Genomic DNA, 26,571 nt, shown 5'->3' on the forward strand with positions numbered 1-26,571 from the left:
TGGGGGTAATGGAAACTCGACGATTTCCGGCCCGGCTTGCTGGGGAACGGGCTGTGTCTGGCTTGGGGCGGCTGACGGGGTCAGCCGCCGCGCTCCCGGGCCACTCGGGGAGGTGGATGATGGTCGAAGAGGAATAGTAGACGTGACCTAGGCAAGGACCATCCTCAACGTATGCCGTCTCGTGATCTTGCGCATTCTTCTTCTGGCCATGTACCGTTGATACACATGTCGTCCTATTGCTGGGGCATTCCTTGGACAAGGACTATTTTGCGGTCTGTAAGCTGACAGAAGATGGGCGGACCGAGTAGCGGACAGAAACCTGGGGTAATTGTGGGAAGAGAAGGGTCTCGGGTTGTTTTCATTACCCTCTCGTAACGACGGCGTGTGTTGTTGTGCCTGGGGGTGGGCAAACTGGGCAACGTGTGGTAATGGAAACAACGTCAAGGCGAGCATGGCTAACTGCCGGTATCCACGATTCGCATTGGGCTTCGGGCCCTCGTGGAGGGGAGCTTGGTGTCTTGCTTCGAAGCTTGCGCAAGAGGGGTACACCAAAAGGTGTATATTTTGTGTACGGATACTTGCCAAGGGAAAGCCATTGCTGAGGTTCAAACTCGGAAGATAGATCCACAGGCTACTTGGTATAAGAGACACTTATTAGCGTGCAATGGAGCAAGAGCCGTCTTGTTACCAGGGGTTGCAAAGGGGGGCGCTGGCTGGGTCGGCGCTCGACGAGCGGGCGTTTTGAGCTGCAACACAACACGAACAAGCGGTAGAATAAGATAACAGGAGGACACAGAGCACGAGGTATTGGTGACCTCGACCGGATCCGTGATGCGCGCCGTCAAGCATGGGCAAGAGTGGCAGGCCCGCAGGTTTCCAGGTTTAGGTTCTGGAAACGGGTATTGTGGTACCGGCTTGTCCATCACCGACACACTGTCCGATGGTGACATGGTTCGGCTGTGGCAGAGCCCCGTGCGTCGGGTGCGTTGGGCTGCATTCGCGATTGCGTTTTGTTTTTGTTTTTCTGCGTTGTTTATTTGCGTGGTTTATTGGCGTAGAGGAACAAACACTGTATGTCTACCACTGCGTGTAAGAAACTCGACGACGGCTGCCAGAGCTGCGCGTTGTCGGTGCGTCCTGATAGAGAGACCAAGAGGATAGAGCAGCTTGGAGGGGGCATTGATTACGAAGGGCGGATAACCGGTACACAGGGTACCCGCTGGACTGACTAACCAGTGCCTGCGTGCTGCCCACAAGATTCAAGGCCGCGTCGAAAGACCGGCCGCCCGAGCTCTCGGTTTGTGGCCCAGTTGTGCGATGGCCCGGGTTGACAGATTGCACAGCCGATCCAACCGACAAAGTGACCGGACTGGCCGACGAAGCCATGTCTCGCCGAAGAAGGCCACTCCCATCGGCTTTGGCTTGCAGCTGAAGCATGTTGATCAGTTGGTGGACGACTAATACCCTTCTCCGATAACTGAGACCTTTAACCCAACCGGGCCGGTTGAAGCAGAGGAGAGCGGCCTGGGCTTGAAGACCACCTACCTAGGTATCACCATGACATGAGAAATTTTTCTTTGTGGAAATAGATAAGGCCGGATGGCTCCTCCGACACTTTGTGACCGGATACGATACAGCAAGAAACAGAGCCGGGAAGGAAAGGAAAGAAAAAAAAAAAAACAACCACATGCATACGAATACATGGATTCACACAGAAGTGTGGAGAGAGGAGCCTCGAATAGCCGTGTCATGCAGGAGATACGTACAGCGAGTGACAGGTACATTGCACTCGGATCCGTACCTGACCTTTGGATACAAAGTACTGGGTACGTACCGATGAGAGGTCATTATGGCTCTCGCCCGCCTGGAGGTTTTGCGCTTTCTTGGTAGTTCCTTGGTGCCCCTCCATTAGCGCATGTGATGCGCCCCATGTGGCAGCTCCCAGGCCTCACTTACCTCAGCTTGTGCTCCGTCGTAAGGTAGGTAGGTATATAGGTACATGTAGGTAGATAAGTAGGTAGATAGGTACCTGATCATGTACTGTTTACACCGGGACAGGTCACCGACCAGTGACGCTGGCGCCGCTGCAAAGATGAACGCTAGGTAAGGTACTGTACGGAACGACGGTACGTACAGTAGATACTAGGTACTTTCCACTTGGCCCCGAGTCCTTAGCCGGTTATCCAATCAGCGACGCGAATTGGAGTCTGCTGTCTACCCGAAATGGCTTAGCTCGGCTTTCATGGTCGCCATTTGCGCTGTGGGTGAAGTCATCATCGTGATCCAGCGCGTGTATTGTGTAGGGTACGCTACCTACAGCAGGAACCTCGCTCAGAATGCTAGTATTCAAAACAGAACAGTACAGTGGTGTTGCAAGGATTCGTGTCGACGTGCTTTACGCATGCATTTTTCCGTCTAGTATTTTTCTCACTCGTTGCGAGTCACCTGCCCTTGCTGGGGGGTGTGTGTGTACATACATGAACCAGGGGGGGGATGGAAAGCAGAATCATACTTGGTTGGCATTTTACGTATCCGTAGGTGTGCAGAGCATAGAGCAGAACAGAACAGAGCATGAAGCATGAACAGGACCATTCGTCAAGTCGTCCAGGACCCCGAGTATAAAGGTTGGAGCCACGCCTGTTGGATCGTGAGTCTTTCTGGCCTTTGATCGACTGACTTTGCCATTCCATCCTCATCCTCATACCTCTTCTCTTCCTCTCTTTCCTCCCACCTCCCTATCATCTCAGCCGTACCCAGCTCAGCATCGGGGTCCAAACATCATCCCTCCTCGCGTTGCTCAGCTCTCACCTCAGCAACGACGCCCGTACTCGCCTCATTTTTTCTCTCGCGTCAGCCACAAACCTCAGCCAACAATAAACCGGCTCGGTGTTCATTGCTCTCCAGCCTCCTTTCACAGCCCTGTGGCCACCGCCCTACGACCCTACCCTGTTGCTATTTTCAGCTGAAGGCAGTAACAAAGCAACCCGAGTTCAGGGTCCTTATCTCCCCAAAACTTGCCCCTCGGTGTCGCCACATCACACAGAGCCAGCGTCACTATCGGCGCGATCGAATCTCTTGTGTACCCATCCGTGCCTGAACCAGGATCTAGTCTGTTTCTTCTCAAGAGAGCAGGCACCCACCAGATTCCATTTCCATCTGCATCCCCTCCAAACCCCTGGGGCCTGAACAGAAGCCAGACTTTCCCCTGTCGAGGAAGAGAGTAAGAAAAAAGAAAAGAAAAGAAGAACAAGGTACCGGCATCAGCGAATTGGCCTGCAGCTGGTCGGATGGCTGTGTTGCCCGGGATCCCCATCGTCTACCTCACGTCAATTGACGCATTTTGATCACCCACTCGCAACTTTGCAGGTGACAGAAAATAAAAATAAAAGGTACTTCGTCCCTTCTGTACTCGACGAAGCTAAACAAGGTCGCGCCTACCATAACTGCCACAATTTCAATACGGGCAATCCGGCTGACCTCCAGGCTCAGCCTACAGGGAAACTCCTTTCTCGCTCAGCCCGTTGTATCTTTTCCTCTTATTCACCACAAGAGTAAAAATACGTATATATCTACCGCTTCTGGGCTTCGAGATATCCCCCCCCCCCCTTTATCATCGCTCCTCCTATCAACCACTTCTTTCATCCCATCTTCGTTTACCGCCAGAAGTCATCTCTGCTGCCAGTGGCTTCCGCGAGACACTCGGTCCTTCACTATTCGTCCGTCAACTCGAAAACCTGGGCCAAACACAAAATTGCACCTCCGGATCACCTTTCCGAGACCTTGACGTCAGCCACGTCGGGCATATCTAAAAGTACACCCTCCCCCTCGACTATACCTGCACTCCCCAGGAACCAGACTTCTCGAATCCACAACAAGCAGGTATCTGGACCAGTTGTTAGCTCTGTCCGCCGCTTTGCACTTTATCCAGTATACGGATATCTGACTCGGATCAGCATTGCACACTAGTTTGCCAAAACACACAAGGTACGCCCCGTCCGAGTCCACGTCCCTTGATTCCAGCACCCTCCCCTTCATCTCGCATGCCCCTGTCCCTCCCTTATCAGTCCGCCCATCGCACGAGCATCCAGCGGTGAAGCTTCAACGCAAACCCGTTGCTCTCTCGATTGCTCCCTAGCGCGTACGCATGATGTTTTCCGCACTCCCCTAGCACGGATTCTGCTTCCCGGCCCAGTCTATTCCAAACAGCCTTCTAGCAAAGCAAACCTGCTCTGAATCCCCCCTACACTGATCCCGGCGTCCCCAGCGGGCGCTCGAACACAGCTGTGTTGCAGCTATCTGAGTTTGACTCACAAACACCATCCAACTCTCGTTGCTGCCATGTTTCGTTATGCCGGGCTGCCTACTTAGACCATTCGGTCACCCGCCATGAACGCCCATCTTCTTCCCTCTGCTCTTCGCCTTCACAGCATCCGCACAGACGTTTCTCATTTTCTCTTCTTGCACCTCTTGTGGACATGTCACCCGCCGCGATGTTGGCCCTATCCATCAATACTGACCTTCCCCTGGATAGTTATTCTTCCGAGCCAGACCCTCTCGGAGAAATCCCCGACATCATGGCGACCGCCGCACCCCCTCGTAACAAGATGCTGGGCCAGGTTCAAGCCGACTCAGCAGAGAGCAGCCGCGGCCCCTCTCCCCAGCCCACACATTTCAGTGTTCCCATGGCTGCCCGTAGCAATGGCAACGGACACAGAGTCCTGAGGTCAGCGACGGTCGGCTACATTGCGCCGGAATTCGGTGGCAAGCAGGAGCAGATGGAGCAGGGTGAGTTTTCCAACCAGTGAGGTCACTGGATGTCACTAACACGCGTCATCTAGTCAAGGAGCTCATTAAGAACAACGGCTGGATCCCCGATGCACTCATCGAGGAGCAAGTTGCTTGGTTTTACAACGAGCTCGGCATTGACGACGTCTACTTCGAGATCGAAGTTCCCGAGGTCATTGCCAGCCAAATTACCTCCCTGTACGCCGCCAAGGTGGCTGCATTCGCCCGCGAGGACAAGCGCGAGGAGATCCGCCTCGATATGGAGGCCCATGATCATGCCATCTACATCGACACGAGCGAGCCCGGCAGGACCTCCACAGCTGGACCGCGTTACGAACAGCGCCTCGAGGCCAAGTATCTCGATCACACGGGCAAGTCTAAGTTCCGTGTTGAGACCTTCCGCTCTCCCGGCGTCTTGGGGGCATCGCCTACTTCCAAGGCGACACTGCGCTGCTACTTCGTCTACCAGTGTCTCTTCAAGCAGAGCCCTGAGACGACGGACCCCAACGAGACCCGTTTGGAGGTTATTGCCGATAATGGTTTCCTCCAGAAGGCCACCAGCAACACCAAGCAGATCTACCAGGAGATCATCGAGCTCGCGGTCAGTAGAACTGGCCCCGTCATCGAGGTATTTGATATCGAGGGCTCTGCTGAGAAGCGCTTGGTTATCGCCTTCCGCTCGCGCACTGCTCGCGGCTTGTTCTCTGCCCTCAGTGACCTGTATCACTACTACGGTGTCACCAGCTCCAGGAAGTACGTGGAGCAATTTGCCAACGGCATCACAGTCATGAGTATCTACCTCCGCCCCGCCATGAACATCGAGGGCAACTTCCCCTTGTTGGACCAGTCGATCCATCAGATCACCAAGGAGATCTCACTCCTTTACTGCTTGCCCCAGAACAAGCTGCACTCGCTCTTCACCTCCGGCGAGCTCAGCCTTCAGGAGACCGTCTACGGCCACTGCGTCTGGGTCTTCATTCAGCACTTCCTGAACCGTCTCGGTTCCGAATATGTCTCCTTGTCCGAAATCCTTGACCCCAAGAACCAGGCCCACACGGCGCTCCTGTCCAAGCTGAAGCGCCGTCTGAGGACGGAGACCTTCACCCCCGACTATATCTTGGAGATTATCCAGTCATACCCCGGCTTGGTTCGCGCCCTTTATGCCTCCTTCGCCTCGGTGCACCTTGTCGTCGGACCCGACTTCGATCGCCACTTCATTGCTCCCACCCCTGCCATCGAGGTTTTGTCCGATGCCAAGCTCAAGGAGCGTATCACTCGTGACGTGTCTAACGAGCACGAGGAGATGGTCATGACCGCCTTCCGTGTCTTCAACAACGCGATCCTCAAGACGAATTACTTTACTCCCACCAAGGTTGCCCTTAGTTTCCGCCTGGACCCCTCTTTCTTGCCCGAGATTGAGTATCCCAAGCGCCTCTATGGCATGTTTCTCGTCATTGGCGCCGAGTCGCGCGGCTTTCACCTTCGATTTAAGGATATTGCTCGCGGCGGTATCCGTATCGTTAAGTCTCGCAGCAAGGAGGCGTACGGCATTAACGCGCGCAACCTCTTCGACGAGAACTACGGTCTTGCAAGCACTCAGCAGCGCAAGAATAAGGACATTCCCGAAGGTGGCTCCAAGGGTGTTATTCTCCTTGACCCCAAGATGCAGGACCGCGCCAAGGAGGCCTTTGAAAAGTACATTGACAGTATTCTCGACCTCCTCCTCCCTGCCCAGACTCCCGGTATCAAGAACCCGCTTGTGGACCTGTACGGCAAGGAGGAAATCATCTTCATGGGACCCGATGAGAATACCGCGGACCTTGTCGACTGGGCGACCGAGCACGCTCGCGCCCGTGGAGCACCTTGGTGGAAGTCTTTCTTCACCGGCAAGTCGCCCAAGCTCGGTGGTATCCCCCACGACACGTACGGCATGACTACTCTGTCCGTTCGCGAGTATGTCAAGGGCATCTACAGGAAGCTCAACCTCGACCCTTCCACCGTCAAGAAGATGCAGACCGGTGGCCCTGACGGCGACCTGGGCAGCAACGAGATCCTACTCAGCAACGAGAAGTACACTTCCATTGTTGACGGATCCGGTGTTCTAGTTGACCCCAACGGCCTTGACAAGGAGGAGCTTCTCCGTCTTGCCAAGTCGCGGTCCATGATTGCCAACTTTGACATGGCCAAGCTGTCCAAGGATGGCTACCGCGTTCTGGTTGATGACAACAACGTCACTCTGCCTACCGGCGAGTTTATCTCTAACGGCACGTCGTTCCGCAACACCTACCATTTGCGCGACACTGGTCTGACCGACTGCTTCGTTCCTTGCGGTGGTCGCCCTGAGTCGATTGACCTGATTTCTGTTAATAAGATCATCAAGGACGGCAAGTCAACCATCCCTTACCTGGTTGAGGGCGCCAACCTCTTCATCACCCAGGACGCCAAGCTCCGCCTGGAGGCCGCCGGCTGTATCCTGTACAAGGACGCCAGCGCCAACAAGGGTGGCGTGACGTCTTCATCTCTGGAGGTTCTTGCCTCGCTCTCGTTCGACGACGAGAACTTTGTCAAGCACATGTGCCACGACGCCAGAGGCCAAGCTCCCCAGTTCTACCAGGATTACGTCAAGTCCGTCCAGGCAAAGATCCAAGAGAACGCTCTTCTCGAATTCGAGGCCATCTGGCGTGAGCACGAACAGACTGGACTCCCCCGCAGTGTTCTTTCTGACAACCTTTCCAACGCCATCACCACCCTGGACGAGGAGCTTCAACACTCCGACCTCTGGAAGAACGAGAAGATACGTCGCTCAGTTCTCCAAGATGCCCTTCCCAACCTGCTTCTGGAGAAGATTGGCCTCGACACCATCATTCAGCGTGTTCCTGACTCGTACTTGCGCGCCATCTTTGGCAGCTACCTCGCCTCGCGATTTGTCTACCAGTTTGGTAGCCAGCCTAGCCAATTTGCATTCTATGACTTGTAGGTTTACTCCCATTCACTCCCATATATGGACCACTTGGCTAATTCCCCTTCTCAGCATGGCCAAGCGTATGGCAAGCGTTAACTAGATAGTTGGGTGCTTCATGACCGGTGCGCTTTAGAATTGTGTCTTTTTTTTTAAATGCATTACTGGGCTCTGGATACTTGGCCAGTGTCATTCTTTTGAGGACTATACACGCATGGGAGGTGCGAAAGAGCAAAAAAGAAGGTGGAAGGCATGGGAAGAATAAGACAAAAAGAAACAAGGGTTACTTGAAATGTCCCCAACTGATGTGGACGACTGCATAATAGGCGTTATTGGGTATGTTACTACCTACTTTAAGGCATGCGCCTGATCCTAGAATGATCACGGCTGTTATTCAATATGACTTATCACTTCAAATCGCTGCGCCTTGCAACCAGCGATAGCTCGTGACAAGCTGTGTGTTTGTTGATTTTGCCAGTTAGGGTGATGGCCACATGTGATCCGCGATGTATTCAGTTCCTCAAGGTATGTATTGTTTCCTCCATTATATATGACGGCAATTTGGATCGTGACTTCTAATTGCTTGTTTTCGATTTTGTGTAGCCCGCAAAATCCCAAGCAGTGATGGCTTCTATTCCAAAACCATTCCATTGCACACCCTGTGGCCCTGAGTGATCCCGCCGTAGGAGGGCTGCTCGTAACGATAAGATGACAGAAACGTGCAAGATCCAATGTACCCCGTCCCTTCCTCCTCCTTCTTCTTGTCCTCCTCCTTGTCAGACCTGCAGCTGCAGCCTAGCCGGTCCGTCCCGAGGGCGTGTGGGCGCACCAGGTAGACAGAAGTGGCCCGCTGCTCCGGGCGGCCGTTGGTCGGGATTGGTTTGTCGAAGATGGGCGAGCACGCGAGCGAGGCGTGAGGGGTTTCTCCATCGTACGTATTCACACACCCCTCGCAAAAAACCCCCACGCTAATGTATACACAACTGGAGATCCCCCCCCCCCCTGGTGGCCAGTAACTGGTATCTCCTCCAATGCGAGCACGTTGATCCGGACCTGGAAGGAAACCAATACGCTGCTGGCCAACTTTCCTGATTGGGAGGGGTGGTCACGCACAAGAGACCACCAACACTGATGATTTACATACGAATGAAACACAACCAACACCGAACATCCACTCCGTTTCCGTCTTTAGAACCAACGACCAGCCGAGTTCGACCGAGCAAAGCAAATCACATTCCGCCAACCTTTTGCCCTCTCGACCCCTCCCGTTTACTACAGCACTGGATCGTCAGTCTTTTGACGGCAATAACGGGGACCAACCAACCAGCTAGGATTCCTCCATGCAGTCCACATGTACAACGAATTTACACCAAAATGTCATAACAACCGGTTTGATTAGCCCTGAGTTATATGAGGCAGGCATTATGTTACCCTTATTGCTGTCCAAATACTAATGACCTAGTACTGTATGCATAACTTAGCCTGACCTGCCGAGGCGTAGCAAAACCAGGGCCAAGCGGCGAGGGGAAACATCCCTCGCACACAGGCATCTCACAAAAAGAAAAGGAAGAAGAGATCTAATGCGACGCAGCCCACGTGCGAAACCACTCCAAAGCCTCGGGGTTAGCGACGCTCGCGTTTGTCTTGATGTCCATGCCGGAGAGGATCTGCTTGACCGCCACCTCGATCCTGTATCAGTTGTCAGCTCTCAATTCGACTTCAGTAGCACTACTCCCATTAAGACAAGGAAACGTCTATGAGACTTACTTCTTCCCGTTGCCCGTCTTCGGGATGCCGCCACCTGCCTCCTCAATAACACCAGGAACGTGCCTCGGGCTCAGCTCCCTCTTAATAACACTCCTGATCTTTGCCCGGAGCTCATCATCGAATTGACGTCCCGCGGCGGACACGACGAAGAGACATACTGTCTCGTCGACGTCCGTGGCGCGTCTTCGACCTACGCAGACGGCATCCTCTACCTCGGAAGCGAAGAAATGCGCGAGAACATTGTAGATCTCGGCGCTGCCAAAACGCACACCAGCGGGCTTCAAGACACCGTCAGATCGGCCGAGCATGACGAGCGACCCTGTCGCTGGGTTTGGGATCTTCACAAAGTCCCCGTGGTGCCACACTGCGCCCTTGGCGCCGCAGATGTTGGAGAAGCGTTCGAAGTAGGCCGCCTTGTACTTTTCGTCGCCTCCGGTGCCGAAGAAGGTCAGAGGTTGACAGGGGAAGGGAGCCGTGCAGACGAGATCGCCCGGGTGGGATGGGTCAGTGAGGGGTTCACCTGAAAGGGAGTCGACAGCGTGAATGGCCATTCCAAGACCGGCACATTGGATTTCGCCAACACGGACGGGAAGGAGAGGGCACGGGGCGCCAAAGAGGGAGATTATGTCGGTTCCGCCCGTAATGGAGGCGAGGTTGACCTTGGACGGGAAGGCCTTGTAGACAAAAGAGAAGGTGGAAGGCGGGAGGGGACTGGCGGTGGAGTAGATCGCCTCGAGGGCTGAGAGGTCGATACCGGGCTCATTGACGGGGTACACGGCGTTTGCCTCGAGGGTAATGAGGTAGGCGGCGGATGTGCCGAAGTGGGTCACACGGAGGTCGGAGAGGAGCCGTGGGAGTGACAGATGGCCATGGGGCTTGAAGGGAGAGCCGGAGTAAAGGACGATAGTGGCGCCGACGGCAAGAGCAGAGAGCGACCAGTGCCACATCATCCACGAGGTAGTCGTAAAGTAGAGCAATACCGAGGACGAGTCAAGGGAGCTGTGCAAGGCGTGTTCCTTCTTGTGCTGGATGAGAGTACCCAGGGCCGTGTGCACAATGGCCTTGGGCAGGCCCGTCGTGCCGCTGGAGTAGAGGATATAGAGGGGGTGTGAGGGGGGGAGCTGCTCGAACTTTAGGGGCACGTCAGGGGCGCTTCTTGTCGGTCAGCAGAAAGAACAAGGGGAGGGAATGCGGGAGGGAGTTCCCATACCTTTGCAAAAAGGAGTCGTATTCCTCTGCAACAACTCCCGTGGCCGTCAGACCATCCATACCAAGATCACAACCAACATTGTTGATGACAACAACAAGCTCGAGACCGTTTTGCATCAGAACCCTGACGATCTCCTCCGTCTTTTCAGTGCTGCTCCACTCCTTGCCGTTGTACACGGTGCCGTTGTCGGCAAAGAGAACCTTGGGTCCAATCTGAGCTAGACGGTCAAGCACGGCGCTGATGCCGTTGTCGGGGCTGATGCCGGTCCAAATGGCCCCGATAGAAGCAGCAGCGAGGGAGGCAACGACAGCCTGTACATGATTAGACACGAAGCCCGCAACGATATCGCCAGACCGGACACCGCGGGCTCGGAGACCGGCAGAGCAGCGGCGGACGGCATCACGGAGCTCGGCCCATGTTGTGGAGACGGGAAGGCCGAGTTCGGTCGTGGTGATAGTCGCGACGGCTGTGGGGTCGACGGCGGCGTTCGCGGGGAAGAGTAGATTCTCGGCGAAATTGAGACGGGAGCCCTCGAAAAAGTCGGGACGCGGGTACATGGGCGCATTGAGCGGCAGGACCTAGAGGTAGCCAGGCCGGGTCAGCTACTGGTCCGCGGGGGGATGAAATATCATGGTAGGCGGTACGGGCGCCGCTTTTGGAGGTTATTTAGTTTGGGGCAATAGCGTTCCTACGAGCCAATGGATGGCTCATTGCATGACTCGACCTTTGAGGGCGATAATCATGCAAAGCTGTGCCATGGCCGCATAGCCATCCGCCTCACCCAACGCCAACACCAAGGTTCTCGAAAGAGGTTATAGCGAGGGTTCAAGACTGGTGAGGATGGTATTGACGATTTGGTCGCTGCATCTTATTGGGGACGTCTCTGGCACTCGCGTAGAGTTTGATTCGGTCTCTCTCACACTGATGCCACACAACCTCGTTTTCTTCTCCGCACTCCGCCTTGATCCAGGGAGTCAAGGCGCGCCAAGCAGAGCGAAGCAAGACATGATGAGGGTTGGGTTGAGTTTGGGATATGACGAATGGCATTGGCTAGCGTACCTTGTCGAAGGGCTTGGAGGCTGTGATGCCGACAAAGTGCCAGACCTCCTCCCAAAACTCTGCCACGTTCTCGATGGACCACTTGTACAGACCGGGGTAGTCTGCCAGTTTGAGGCCGTACTTGGAGTTCACCCGGAGAAGGAATGCCCACATTGGAGTCGCGGTGGGGTCCGGATGCCGCCAGAGCTCATTGCGCGTGACACCGGTGATAGTCATGCTGGGCGAAAATTGGACGGATTGAGAGGGGGAGTGGATGGGACGGTGCGCGAGTGACAGTGGGAGAGAAAGAGAAAAAAGAAAAAAAGAGCGAATGACGCTCCAGATTCGCGAAGCCTGAGCAGTTGATATCACGGCTACGAGGAGATAGGGGTCGGAAATGTTTTCAAAATTGTTGTATGCGATACTTCTTGAGTTGAGATCTCGGCCGGAGTGGAGGGAGGGAAGTTGGGCCGCTGCAATCCGAGGGGTCGATTCCGAGGGTACATTCCGAAAAGAAAGACAAAATGAAGGGGGGTAAAGGGTTGAGAAAGCAGCTGTATGTACCTACCTACCTACCTAAGGTAGGCAGGTACATAAAAGAGCCGGAGTCCGGGGGTGGGGGAGGAATTGGCACCAAGTACCTAGGTACGCTGCTGCAGCAGCTATTAGGTAGTGAGCATAAGCAAGCTCAGTAGTCAATGCTTCTGGAGAGTGCAGCTAAACTGGTATCTACCTAGGTACCTAGTAGATAAGGTAGGTAGGTAGGTATGTAACTTGGTATATTTCCGTTTCGAACTGGATCTCGACGGTTGCCCGTTCGAACCAGAGCACCTGCGTGAACCTGCTCTTTCTCTTTCACGTCAATGGAGACTTTGACGACCCTCTCAGCATCTCAGACAAAAGAGTCATCGACGCTCTGTTGTGATCGGGGGACCGTGGTGTGCTGTGCCCTCCTTCTTCACGAGGTACCTACCGGACGGTGTAAATGCGTACCTGCGCGCAGCTCTCCCCACATTCCAGCTCCACAAGGCATGTGAGGCCATGCAAGGCACACCTTACCTAAGACCCTCAAAGGCTTGAGACACTGGACCGAAGCGTTTATGGCATTGGACGTTGAAGACTTGCCCATTCCGCGCTGTGGCTGGTGCACCCATGCGGCCCCCCCGATCCAGCTCACTGGACTCGATCAAGGTACGGACGGATAGCAACACTTGGTGTCGATAACGACATCCAAGCGACAGGATACCGTCTCAGAATTGGACGCTATGCTGGGGAGAAGCCTGCAAAGCTAACGGGTCGTAATTCACCACGCTCTTCAGACCTCTTCTGCAAATCCACGTTGAAGGAGTAATCCAGCACAGGGACCCGAGATTGTGCGCGACTTTTGTCATTGGCTGCGCCGAAGGTCCCGAGTAAGCATCATCATCATCACCATCATCTGGCGGGGGCCGCGGCAGGGTATTCGGCCATCCGGGGATCGAGATTGTTAACTAACGCAGCCGAATAGCGCCTCGGTCGAGTAGCCGATGCGACGTGGGTCGTACATACCCGAGAAAGATGAAGGGGGCCGCCTAAAGGAAGAAACATGGGAACAAAGAAGCAGCGTCTAGGTAGTTGTTGACTCGCTATGGACTGGACGCACCTCCAACTCGGCTTTATGCAACGGTATAATATCCAAGTGAACGGTTAACAGACGGTGCGTCCCGGTTCGTTCGACATTTCATCAGCCGATCAACCGAGCGCGTCGTTTGCTTTGCCTTTCCACCTTCGCAACGTCTTGCCCCCATCGTCAAAGTCGCGTGCGCTGTGCACTCTGGCTCGTGGCTGATGGGGGGGCTCGCGCGCCGAGGGAATTCGCATGCACATTTGAGTGTGCCGCAATTGGTCGGCATCAGCTCTGCTGATGCGCTGTCGGTGAGTCCGGCTTGCAGGGCCATCGATGCTTCGTTATGCCCCAAGCAATCGCTGACGGACATGGCCAACGGCATTGAGTTGGGCAGATATGGGTCGTCAAGTACTTGACAAGCTGCATTGTGTTGAACGCATTGCCGAAAAGACACGTCCAACATGATTGTTTAGGCGGTAACGTCATTTGCAACCCCTCTCAGCACCGCCATCGGACGGCCTCGATTTGAGGAGAGGGCTGTCGATGGGCAGACGAGCAGGGGGGTTCCATGGGGTTGTGCTTTGTTGGCCAAGCAAGGCTGATTGACAGCCCAGCTTGGAACCATGGACAGGGCGGCCAAAGAGCATCGTTAAGGCTAAGCAAGAGCGGGCCGTCGAATGGCGAGGGTGGTTGACGGCGATGGCCGGCGGGAGCTGGAACGACGACACTGGGCTGGCAGCTTTTAGCTCCTAGCCCAGCCAGCTCTTCCCGTCATGCACACCATACCCTGGACGAAGAGAGAGCCTCTGGGTGTCTGCAAAGGCTGCATTACGGAAGGATGGCGAGGTTGCGATGCATTGCAGCTGTACGGAATAGTGAAATCAGCCAGCAGCCAATGTCATTGGGCTATTGCGCCATTGCCATTGCCAGTGCATCCGGGAGCGGGTGAGCTGGGAGTGCAGTGACAGCAATGTCCCATTATCAGTCAGCAACAGAATCCGGTGCGTCCGTTTCGACCGCGTCGTTCGGGCAGCCTCTTAGGCTTCGATCCTCCTCCTCTCCCCCTTTTCTCGCGCGTGATCAATGGGCATGATCGACTTCCCAATGGATGAATGGACGAGCCCCGAGAGCAGTAAGGCGCAGGGGCCAAGCGGGATATGCCCAATAGCCGAAATCACTTCGACTGGGTTAGAGTGGATTGGAGTGTAGTTCGCTACACTATTTGATGGGCTCGACGACAGGGTTGATGTTGTCTTGCTTGACGAAGAGTCCACCGAGGGCCATGAACTTTGAGCGAGAATCAGGTGTTGGACTATCAGGGGGGATGACGGAGTTGAGTTGCCAGTCTCGCTGGGTGGGCTGGGCAGTAGTTTTTACCATCAGGTACGGATACACCACCGATGTGTCGTTGCACTCATTGTACTCCGTAGCCAGGGCGAGAAACGAGAGGCAAGGCAAACCAACCCAGCGGGGAGGCAACCGTGCAAAGACAAACAGCGTTGAGCCCGGACCTGTCGGGGAGCAGGGGTTGCAGGAAGAAGTCGTGTCGATGCCGATCTTCAAAGTTGAATGATACGCTGACAGGGAGAGGGGGGAGCCACTTGCACGACAGCAAAAGGCCCCGTTTATCATCATGGCAAAAAAAAAAAAAAGAGAGAGAGAGAGAGAGTGCATTGCAATCCATTGGAGCCCTGATGGCACAGCAAATACTCAGGCCATTGCGGGAGGAAAGAAAAAGGCCGTGACGTACTCCGTAAGCCCGGTAATTTTGCCGCTCAATATGGATACCCTCAGCATTAACACAATGTGTTGTTTTACCCCTTCACTTTCCGCCTTGTTCGGGGGTGGGGATCGTCTTTGTTCCCGACTTGTCCGTTGTCCATTTCAACTCTTCTGCTCGACGCCTCCCCCTTCTTTGTCGTTCGTCTTCCCGACATCACCTTTCCTACGAAATTGACGAACTGTCAGTCTCCCTCGGGACCAAGAGATTGAAATACGCAGAGGACAAGAAGTCTCTCCCCATAGCACCTACTCTCCCCCCCCCCCACCCCCCCCACCCACACACACACACTCATACTCTCACACACCACGCTGATACTTTCAGGTGTGTGGGTGCGTGCGTGTATCTCGATCTCACTTTTGAGGACCTTCCTTGTTGGCTTGTTTCTCCCTCCAAGGTCAATAAGACAAATAACCAACGACAACCATCGGCGTGACGTAGGACCAAGTCGTGGATACACCTACTTCAATATCGACTCGCTGCTACTATTCCTCGTCCGTTTACTTGACTTGCCTACCTAAATACCTAGTACTTGCTCGTCACTTGTGCTCTATTGTGGCCTCGCCTTGCCACGCGACTTCCCGAACTGTCCGGTGGTGGGCCAATCACAGGCATCTGTCGAACAAAAGGCACAGGCCACCACAGAAACAAGACTCTCCTGAGTTCTGCGCGTACCTCGTCGCCCACTTTCGCCGAAAGGTTACTTCCAGCCGACAAGGCTCCCGAAGAAAAGAAAAAAAAGTCCACCCGCACCCAATTTACCTAAAATCACGGTCCAATCCCATCGCACGACGACCAGGCATCGATAATCCATCCTCTCTCTCTCCCTCCCTTCCTCTCATAGCTTTCTCTACACACGCACACACACTCTCTCTATCTCTCTCTCTCTCTCTTTGACACCCTCACCCGTTCTTCTTTCAATTCGCAACTCAACCCAGTTGCAAAGCAGAAAGGGCCATCAGAGATCAGGTGGTGTGCTGGGTCTTCGTGCACATATTGGATCCTCTCCAACCTCCGACTTCCGGCTATCTATCATCTGAGTAGCTGGTAACGGCGCTTCCTGGTAAGTGTTGACCGTTGTTTATCATCACCCGCCTCCAATCCAACCCAATTCGTCGATCCGGCACATCGATGGCCTTAGTGGCCCCTCAAGCGTGCATTTAGCGCTTCCTTTCTTGTCTCGTTTGAGCTTCCATCAAACCTTTCAAGGAGGTCGGACGAGTGCCATGGCTCCCAGTAATCCTAGCGGGTCTATTTTTTAGTGGCCGCCGGCTCTCCCTCTGCGACCGCGAGTGCGCCACTGACATCCTGACCGACAATTTCCCTATTTCTCAAACCTCCAACTCTTTTCTACTTCTTCCATCACATCTGGCCAACCCTTCAGATGCACGCAGCCTTTGCTGACCGACTGTTTCTCTTCCTCTACAGCGCACCCTCCATCCTCGACTTCATCATTGAGAGCATTGCATCGTCTTCGTCAAATACCTTGATCTAACGCTCGCCTGGTCGCCCTGCAGACCTCGACGCCCCCTTTTCCATCCCAATCACCCGTCCGTCCGCAGTCGGTTGTATCGCATTTCAGCAATGCCCCGTAGAATTGCGAATCCCTTCTCGACCTCTCACCCTTCCGCCATGCCGCTTACCGAGAAAGAAAGGAGACCCTCTCGTTCCGGCAACCGCATCGCCAACTTCTTCACCTCTCCCAAGGGCGCCAAGGACAAGGACCACCAGACAGCCCAGCAAGCCCTCTTGGCCATGCAGCAGCAAAATATTTCTTCGACCCAAATCACTCCCTCCACCATCTCGCTCCCCACCATTTCCCTCTCAACCGCCACCGCTGGCGAGCCGGATACCAACGAACCGCCTACTACTCTCTTTTCCCCTCCCTCCATGGTAGAGACGGAGAAGAAGAGACGCTTCGATGCTCAATTCGGTCCTCTCCTTCACCCTAGTCACCGATACGTGAGCAAGTCCAACGACGGCAAGCCGCTCGACCCGCCCATCATTGATGAGCCGCCCTACTACTACGTCCTCACCACCTACATCAGCTATCTGATTCTCATTCTGTTCGGCCATGCCCGCGACTTCTTTGGCAAGCGCTTCGGCGACAAGAAGCATTACCAGGCCCTCAAGCCCCAGAATGGATATGCCCCCTTGAACGAGGACTTTGACAATTTCTATGTCCGTCGTCTGAAGATGCGCATTGACGACTGCTTCGCGCGCCCCATTACTGGCGTTCCTGGTCGCTACATAACCCTCATGGATCGCGAGTCCAGGGATTACAACCGTACCTACAATTACACCGGCACCCATACCGAGACCCTGAACATGAGCTCCTACAACTACCTTGGCTTTGCCCAATCCGAGGGCCCTTGCGCCGACGCCGTCGAGGAATGCGTCAAGAAATACTCCCTCAGCACCTGCAGCCCTCGTGCTGATGTTGGTACTTCGGACTTGGCTCTCGAGGTCGAGAAGGAGATCGCATCATTCGTCGGCAAGCCTGCCTCCATGGTCTTCTCAATGGGTTTCGTTACGAACGCCAGCTCTTTCCCTGCACTTGTGTCCAAGGGCTGCCTCATTCTCTCCGACGAATTGAACCACGCCTCCATCAGAGTTGGTGCTCGTCTCTCTGGTGCCGTCATTTCCTCCTTCAAGCACAATGACGTTGTCGATCTCGAGCGCAAGCTCCGTGAGGCCATCTCTCAGGGTCAGCCTCGCACCCATCGCCCATGGAAGAAGATTCTTGTCGCCGTCGAGGGCTTGTATTCCATGGAGGGAACCATGTGCGACCTGCCTGGTATCATGGCTCTCAAGGACAAGTACAAATTCTATCTTTTCATTGATGAGGCCCATTCCATTGGCGCCGTTGGTCCCCGCGGCCGTGGAGTTTGCGACTACTTTGGCATCGACCCCAGCCGCGTTGATATTCTCATGGGTACACTCACCAAGTCCTTTGGCGCCAACGGTGGCTACGTTGCTGCCGAGAAGAGCATCATCGACAAGTTGCGCAGCTCCAACGCCGCAACCATCTTGGGCGAGTCGCCTGCGCCTTCCGTCCTTATGCAGATTCTGGCCTCCCTCCGCCTGATCACCGGTGAGCTCTGCCCCGGCCAGGGTGCGGAGCGCCTGGAACGTATTGCCTTCAACTCCCGCTACCTCCGCCTCGGTCTCAAGCGTCTGGGCCTCATCGTCTACGGCCACGACGACTCTCCCATTATCCCCGTCATGCTCTACAACCCTGGCAAGATGCCCGCCTTCAGTCACGAGATGCTTAAACGTAAGATTTCTGTCGTCATTGTCGGCTACCCCGCAACGCCGCTCATCAGCTCGCGTGTCCGGTTCTGCGTCTCTTCGGCCCACAACAAGGACGATCTTGACAGACTTCTCACGGCGGTTGACGAGGTTGCCGATAAGCTCCAAATCAGATTTTCCACCGGCATTGCAGGCGGCCAAGAGCCTCTTCCCGAAGGCGTCACTCCTGAAAACGAAAAGGACTGGCGCAAGGCCAACGGCTTGGAAGGCACCTACAAGCCCCCTCGCTGGAAGCTCGAGGATGTTATAGCTCGCGGTGTCCAGGATGCCAAGATGCGCTTGCGATAAAATACATGCCTTTGCAATCAAAGTTGGAGACTTACAACGCGAGAATATTTCACGACTGGTCAGACCCTTTGGGTCAGACAGTGACGAGGCGCGGACTGAACGGAGCAATGAAGCAACGTCTCTCGGGTAAAGAAGGGGGGGGGGGGTTGTGCCTTGTATTCAACCCCGCCTTTGCATGATGCTTGTTATATCAATATTGAGTGTCTATTATCCTTGTTTGGGAGAGAGCCTGCATGGCCCTGGCGTTTTTGGGAGTAATGATCGGAATAGCGAACGAATTCATGTGCTACGGCACCGTACCAATATAAGTAGTAGTATTAGGCTCCAAGGAGCTGAGAAATATAGACACCTAAGGCAGCTTAGAGTAATGGACATACCCTTTATCGGACACTCTCTTGGTCGCACAACAAGTGATGGGCAATAGTTATTGACTTCTCTACCTAGGTAATTGGTGACTTGGATCTTCAGCATCATTGTCTCCTGTGGAGCCTCTCTAGGCGGGTTATGCTCAGTTCTGCGTAGCATTGTATCATGACTTACACGAGAGCCAGGCGACCGGCCTTCAGCTGCTCCGCTGCGCCTACCCGCCCAATATATAACTTGCAATCCCATTAGCGATGCGAGACCCTTGTTATTTCCCTTCTGCTGATTTTCAGAACTTTTTCTGTGATTCGGCTGCTCATTTTTATTATCCTCCCTCATACTCCTAGCCCATTGTTCCTTCCGTCTCAAGACAGATTGTTCCTTCCATCTGGACTTTGGACGTGAAGAGGTAGGCACTACCGAACGACCTACCTAGGACCTACTGAGGTGGCCACCGAGATCTGAATTAAACCACTCCCTGTATTCAAGCTCTCCTGTTTATCTTCATATGTGGTTCTCGTTCCTAGCCGATTTGTTTTCCACCGAAGCTCCACCGCCCACATCACCACCCTCCTTCATCCTCTATCACTCGACAAACATCTTGCTTCATCCCATTTTTACTTGCGCGGGTTTTGGAGAATTATTCTTCAACGCTCATTTTTTGTCCCTTCCTGGACTGTTGTCTTTTTCTTTACTTCTTCGGCATTGTTGCCCTTTGCAGAGTTTTGTCGAAGCAAGTAACGACGTTGGAATGTTTGGTGAGACGGGCGGTTCATCATTATGACAGAAAACCGCCCTCGCCACGGCTCTGTGCCGACTAACCTGGCGTCCGATCACGAGTCATCTCAAGAGACTTCGCAACACCACCTGGACTCGGCCATCACATCGCTACCGCCCCTCCGCCCTTCGAACTCTACTCCCCGAAGATCATATGCTACCCATAGTCAAACTATCGGCGTATATGATGATGACAGCTACAGCTTGTGCGGCACTTACGACCGCTACCAACCGACGAATTCCTGGGCAGCCGCCGAGTCACCACCTCGAGCACCCGGCATTGCTTCGGTAATCTATCAGCAGAACTTCAAGATTAGTTCCTCCAGAGACTCTACCAAGACTTCTTGTAGCCCGACTCAACCACCTTCGTCTTTCTCATTGCCAGTCGATCACAATCAGCACGCAAATCTCACTTGGAAACCTCATTCAGACGAAAGACCCTCGCCGTCGACCGAATATGTGCCAGTACCCCAGCCTGCGGCTTCGAGTCGTCTGAGAAAATCCCGCGACATGTCTCGTTTGGAGGCTAGACCCAGCAATGATATCGATATTCGAACCCAGAATAGTCACGGGAGCCTCTTTGTCGAACAGGGCGACCCAGCTCGTGGCAGCTCTTCCCTGGACTGCCCAGCTATGTATTTCCCAGCCCCTTCGTCTCCCTTGAGGATTCCGTCATCTCCAAGCGACAACCATATCGGAAATCTCAGGGTCGCAGCCAAGTTGGAAAGCCGCTCCTACCAAACCGGTTTTTTCCCAGAGACAGATTCATTCAGCACGCATGACTCCGCTATCGACGAAGATGAAGTAGCTATAAATGCTTTGGGGGGCACTCGGGTTTCGGGTTTCATCCTTGAAGACGATGACTCTGACGATTCTGACCGGAAGAATAAGATAACACCACATGCCAGAGCTAGTGATAGGGGTGTCATAAAGTCGGAGCTAAAGCAAACGGAGAACACGAAACCAGCAGTAATCGGCGACGGCGTGGGCATTTCGAACCGTCGGTCATCGCAAGCTTATTGGTTCCCATCCGACCTTGAACACGCGACAACACCTCAAGACACAACTCCAGAGTCGCATTTCTCGCCGAAGGATTATGTGTCTAAGTCAGAAGTAGAAAAGATATTCCAAACACCGAAAGGCAAAACGTGCCAGGCGTCAACCGCTGCCAAGAATGGTACACAGGAGAAGAAATTGACAACTGCGAGGACATCTCGTAGCGCCAGTGGCTTCAACCTGGTGTTCAATATGGCGATCAGAGCAGCCAAGCCTTCCATCCGCGTTGAAGCGGTGCCGAAGCAGGTCTGCGTACCAGGTTCTCAAACCCCCCGTCAGGATGCCCGCGCTTCCAAAACCTAGAACGCTTTGAAAAAGGACACCCCATCGAAAATAACAGCTGGGCTCGAGCTAAGCGAAAGACTTGCTTCAGCTGAGTCTTCACGATCTTTCACTTCCAATAAGGATGTTGCAAAAGACTTGGGCATATACAAAGAGCACGGCATACGCAAAATCCCGCCAAACGCGGTATCAGGAGTGAGGGACAACACTGTGCTACCAGCCACATCGCCGTCAAATACGTCCCCTCAGGTCACTCCAGGCTCATGGAGAGCCACAACATCAGATCAGAAGCCAAAGGTGTTAAATCAGCGTAGAGTGGACCCCAGCACCTTGGGCTTGATACCCATCAAGACTTTACCTGGCCCCCTGTACGAAGAGCAATATCCCGTTACCAAATTCGCAAACGCAAAATATTCGGCAGAGACAGGAAGCATGCCCTCCTCTCCTGTTGAGAAGGATGCCAGGAATGGATTAAGGATGGGCAGACGTCGAAGTCGAACGCTCCCTATCCCCCATAGAGCTACTGCCCTCGATCGCGGCATTGCAGCAGCATCTGCTGCACATCACTCTCGCGGTAAGTCTCTCGGCATATCGTTTGCATATTTCGGTATACTCTTTGAGTCGAAGTAGTGTTCTCTTGTCCCGTGCGGCTTGGGTGGCTCAGTTGAAGAATCAAATTCATGAATTGGACTGATACAGGCTTAGGCAATGGCAGTGGCTACCGTGGTTCAATTCCATCTCAGTTACTGAATGATCCGAAGGAAAGCAATCATATTCCGACTGGCGACTACTGCCCGCCCTCTAAACACGAATTGTATGGTCGCCATCGTCAAGCTGGAGAGCTGCGAGGCCCTGTTCCGCAACCCGATGGCCCCTGGGCACCTATTCGCAAAGGCAAAGCACAAGTTCAGCCGGGAAGAAACTCACCTCTGTCCGAGAAACAGCTTATTGAGGAACTCCGATCTTCCAATGGATGGCCTGACCGTAGCCATAAACGAAGAGTATCTTCCTTTTGTAGCCCAAAGTCAATCCAGGAAGACGGGCCAGAGAAAAAACGCGTACGGGACAAACGATTCGAGCCCGAGACAGCAACGAGCAAGCGTCAAACAACCGAATGGCAAGATCCAACAGGAGTTTCTCGACCAAGAAATGTTGAATCGCAGTCAGTTATGCGCAAGCATAACGTCAATATTGCTAGCAGTTCTAACGACACAAGTGTGACTAGCGCATCCGGTACAGACAGCCGGCTCATTGATCGACAACATACCCCTTATGGTTACGCCGAAAACGTTGAGGACCATGTCAAAACTCTTCATAGAAGCATGGGACCGATGAAGAAGAGAAGACTGGATGGATTGACCCAACTCAAGGTGCAACGAGGCTTGAAGAAAGAGCTGCTTGATGAGTATCCTTCAAAGCCATCGGACACGACGGACACTACAAGCCGGACAGATGATAAATGATGACGAATCCCGTAGCCTACACCGTTATTGAGCAGATCAACCTTCTCAAATACGGTCTCGATCGAGCCGGCTACCGCTGAGACGGAATTTGGTTGTTGGATGCGTCTACTTTTGACTAAGGACGTTTTATTGGATGTTAGAAACCAGCTGTTGAACAAGGGGATGATATGGCCATCGTTCTAGAAAGAACAGAAAACCTTTACTGTGTACGATATGGCGTGTTGATAAGGGTACAAGACAGAAAGAAGGGACATGGAGTGAGATAATTAGCTCTGAGAGTATACTGGCTGGATACTGGCTGTGGCTATGAGTTGGCATGAGTGTATGATAACGGATTGGAACAAGAGATCAAGGAATATCCTCTTCACTTCAAAGTCTCGCAGCTGACTGCAAGCACTCACTTACTCTTCCTGGTGCTTTTTCGTGTCTCCATTGAACCTCGTTGTCACCACTTCACTTACTGGTGGCGAGAAGATGAAGCGTGAGAGACTAATGGTTCGAGGTCGATCGCTCAGGCTTTCAAGCAAGTCTTCTAAGCTTTCCTAGTCACGGATTTACTGCTGAGGTCGACAGAGGCACATCGCGATCCCAGAATTGCCTAGAATCGCTGCTACACAATTCCCGACTTCGTGAAGCCGCGAGAACGACAGGAGGCGGCGAAGAGGGTCTGGTAGCAGCTCTACTGCGACATGAAATCTGTCCTGGGAGGTTCCGTAAGCTCAGATGATGGGCGAGCGGCATCCATGAATATGCAGAAATAGCCTTCATAGTCGACCTTGACGCAAGGACCCCAACAACCTAGTTGCGGGATTCTGCCAATAGTTCCCGAATAAGAACGTATAGGCCCCTCTAACCGAACAAGAAGCTTCAAACCTCGAAAATAAGGGTGGATGATGACAACGTTTGCTGAGAGATGACGGCAGCTCGGGATGGCAAATGCTGCTAGGCGGGATCGGACCTCATGGAGACATCGAGGCGTTTGATGCCCCCCCCCCGCCATTCCTGCAGGCCAACAGAGGGGCAGCGCCGGCTGAGAGGACAAAGACTCTCCTTGATTTTGTCAGCATACTCGTGGGCCTTCTGTGCACTCCATAGCGTGGTGTCCAGCAAACACTACGTGGAGCCGGTTATGAGGTACAGTTCTTAAGTGAATTTCGCACTATACATCGAATTAGCACCTTAACCCAAGTCGGGCAGGAGCTACTATCGCGCGTAAGCGTATAGTGTTAAGTTTGGGCGAGGAGATCGATGCTCGACTACAGACAATCTTATGAACGCTGTATGTGTAGCAGCACTATATCTGAGGCTCGTAAATTTCTTTTAGTGGCCCAAATTGAGTACGCCACTTCTGCAGTCAAACAAACGAGTAATAGTCAATATTACGCGAGAAAGCTGGACATGTGCGGTATAGAGGCGGAGCGATGTAGATACAATGGGGCGCTTTTAAACCGAAGTGCCGGTCCGCTATACTGTGGTTGCAATACACTGGCAATGCCGGTGCATAGACGCCAGGGCGTGCCCGGCTTCTAGGCCGGAGTCGGCAAGTACAGGTGTTTGGAGATGCTTGAATCGGCTAGCTCAGTGAAGTCAATTGGTGGGCATGCGCCACACCGGTAGCTGACAATAAACGGGACACTAGTCTGCTCAAACCACTTGGCCGCCGGCTGAGTATTAAGAGGAACAGAGAATATGTGTAATTGTTGAACATGATCACCAGAAAAAGGGACCTTTGTAAATTTATCAAGATGTTCCGGCAACCCTGCCCCCCACCTGTCGAGAAGCCTTAGCACGGACTTTTTGGTATCGGGAACTTGGTCGGGTGGCAGACTTTACGACGGGACCGCCCGAGGAAAGACCAGTGTGAGGCTTTTCAATAAGCCAAAAGTAAAGGGAAAGGGGGTGGGTAGAGACTCGGCCGAGCGAATTCTAATTTGGACCCTGGCAAGAGCCTGAGTCAAGAGGGGAATACGTCAAGTTGGAGACGGTCTGATAGCACCGAGGTGTGTCTGCATCTGCCCCCCAGAGGATGTGCCGTGAGGGGGATGATTGCTTGAAAATGAAAAAAAGGATCGTGCGGTAGATGTATTTACCCATTTTCGGAAGATACGGCGAGCCAGTCCGGATGGTAGGTAAGCTTGCGGATGTCGGGGCATCATATGAGCGAGCACGGCGTCGGAGGCTTGAGATGAATAGCATCTGGCGACTCTGCCTTTCTCTCCTCGGAGTCCAGGTGTTGCTGGGGAAAGTGGTGCTGTGAGCTGGCGAAATGTGGCATGTGGCAGTTACATGGTGATGTCAACGCGAGGGGGTGGAGAGTTGGCGATTCAGGACAGACAGACAGACAGCATTCACGAAACGGGATGGTCCAAGATGGCAAGGGGGGCTGGCCGGAATCATGTGGCGTAGAAGCAACCTTTTCTGGCGTCGTTTTGGAAGGTTGCCATACGTGACAGCCGGCATGTCGACTGGACCCTTGGAGGTGTGCTGGGTCGGCAGAAAGCCTGAACCACAGACCACGAATGACGGAGGGGCATTTCGGGGCCCTTTGATTTTCACTTTCTCCCTTTCTTCAGATCTCGGTCACGGATCGACCTGGTTCTTTCGAGAGCGAGACCTGACAATGTGGGTTGGGTTGTTGGGCGTTTTCCACAGACGACCCATGTTTTCAACCGAAGGTAGAGGCCACATCAGCAAGGGGGTCCGGACGATGTCGAAAGCAGCCGGGTGGCCGCGGAATAGCAAAAGAGTTGCGATGAGGGACGGCACGTAAGTAGGGACGGTGGGGAGACGGGCAGGATGGCGGTGATGAAGCGGGAGAGGATGATCGACGCAGGGCGCTCAGCAGAGTTACTGGTAGTAAAATCGACATGCCCGGCCGATAACCTTTTTTTTTTTCCTTCTCACGAGCGATGTGCCCACAGCCTTGTATGGGTTTCTCTGGTTGAAATTAAATTAAAAAACAAGGGCACCAGCAGCTTTAACCGTGGTAGTTGCGAGTTCGCCCTAAAAGGCTAAGACGGATAGTACACTGCGATGATGACAGCAATGGGTACCGATCGACCCATGCCCACTACTTAGGTAGGTATACGGATAGAGTGGTAACAAGTACACGAATGATGGACGCCCCCCCCCCCCCCAGGCTGATAAGTCGCGCAGGCCGTTGGCTAGCCCTTTTGACATGACGACAGCTTCTCGATATGTTAAAATGCCTCATTAGGATTTTTGGGCGGTCGTACTGTACTGGATGGATGGGTTAACTGAGGATTTGTGGGAACGGACTGGAAGCCTGCGAACGCGTAGTCTGTGGGCGATCCGAGGCCTAGACTGGCGGAGCTCCATACAGAGATGCACGATTGAAACGTAGGGCAAGGGGTATGCTCCGTTTGGCTCACTTAGGAGCCGGTGCCCGACGGCGGGCGATGGGTTTGTCGGACTCGATAGAATCTAACCATTTTTATTCATAAAACAATGGGTTACATAGGGCGGGTAGGCAAGGAGCGACTCTGTACGTAGTAGATGAAAAAAAAGTGTCGTGTGGGCTTTATATGACAAAGTTGGCACACTGACGCGAACCAGTATGAACCCTGGGGATGCAGTGTACTGACGGGGTTTCCCCCCCTCTTCGTGGTATAGGTCGCTCGACGGAATCAACCTCCATCCTACATAGGAGGCCTGTGGGTGGGGAGCGCTTCGCGGCAAGGTCAGCGAAGATTCCTGTGAAGATTAGGGTTAATGGAGAACAGCTGCGGAGGTATCCGAGCATTGGACGTGTCGAAAGGCAAGGTCAGGCAAGGCAGGACGGGTTTGAGACGGAATCGACGGAGGGGAGGCCATCCGTCCGGAAAGCCGTAGTCGGGACTGAGCGACACGGTTGGTGGAAGACCA

At 53.7% G+C, this 26,571-nt stretch overlaps 3 protein-coding genes across 3 annotated transcripts; 2 read left to right on the forward strand and 1 right to left on the reverse strand.

Annotated features, from left to right (window-relative positions):
- Positions 1–4,574: 4,574 nt before the first annotated feature.
- Positions 4,575–7,847, forward strand: GLRG_00422 (glutamate/Leucine/Phenylalanine/Valine dehydrogenase; the record flags this gene model as incomplete). The annotated part of the gene is made up of 3 exons (XM_008091107.1): positions 4,575–4,785; positions 4,839–7,758; positions 7,817–7,847. The coding sequence occupies 3 exons, from the start codon at positions 4,575–4,577 to the stop codon at positions 7,845–7,847; spliced, it is 3,162 nt and encodes a 1,053-aa protein (XP_008089298.1).
- A 1,474-nt stretch (positions 7,848–9,321) lies between these two features.
- Positions 9,322–11,996, reverse strand: GLRG_00423 (acetoacetate-CoA ligase; the record flags this gene model as incomplete). The annotated part of the gene is made up of 4 exons (XM_008091108.1): positions 9,322–9,433; positions 9,512–10,663; positions 10,722–11,299; positions 11,781–11,996. The coding sequence occupies 4 exons, from the start codon at positions 11,994–11,996 to the stop codon at positions 9,322–9,324; spliced, it is 2,058 nt and encodes a 685-aa protein (XP_008089299.1).
- Positions 11,997–16,777: 4,781 nt separating this feature from the next.
- On the forward strand, positions 16,778–18,745 carry GLRG_00424 (aminotransferase class I and II; the record flags this gene model as incomplete). The annotated part of the gene is made up of 1 exon (XM_008091109.1): positions 16,778–18,745. One exon carries the CDS (start codon positions 16,778–16,780, stop codon positions 18,743–18,745), a length of 1,968 nt encoding a protein of 655 aa, XP_008089300.1.
- Between the last annotated feature and the right edge of the window lie 7,826 nt (positions 18,746–26,571).

Source organism: Colletotrichum graminicola (assembly GCF_000149035.1).
Source record: "Colletotrichum graminicola M1.001 genomic scaffold supercont1.1, whole genome shotgun sequence".
NCBI lineage: Eukaryota > Fungi > Ascomycota > Sordariomycetes > Glomerellales > Glomerellaceae > Colletotrichum > Colletotrichum graminicola.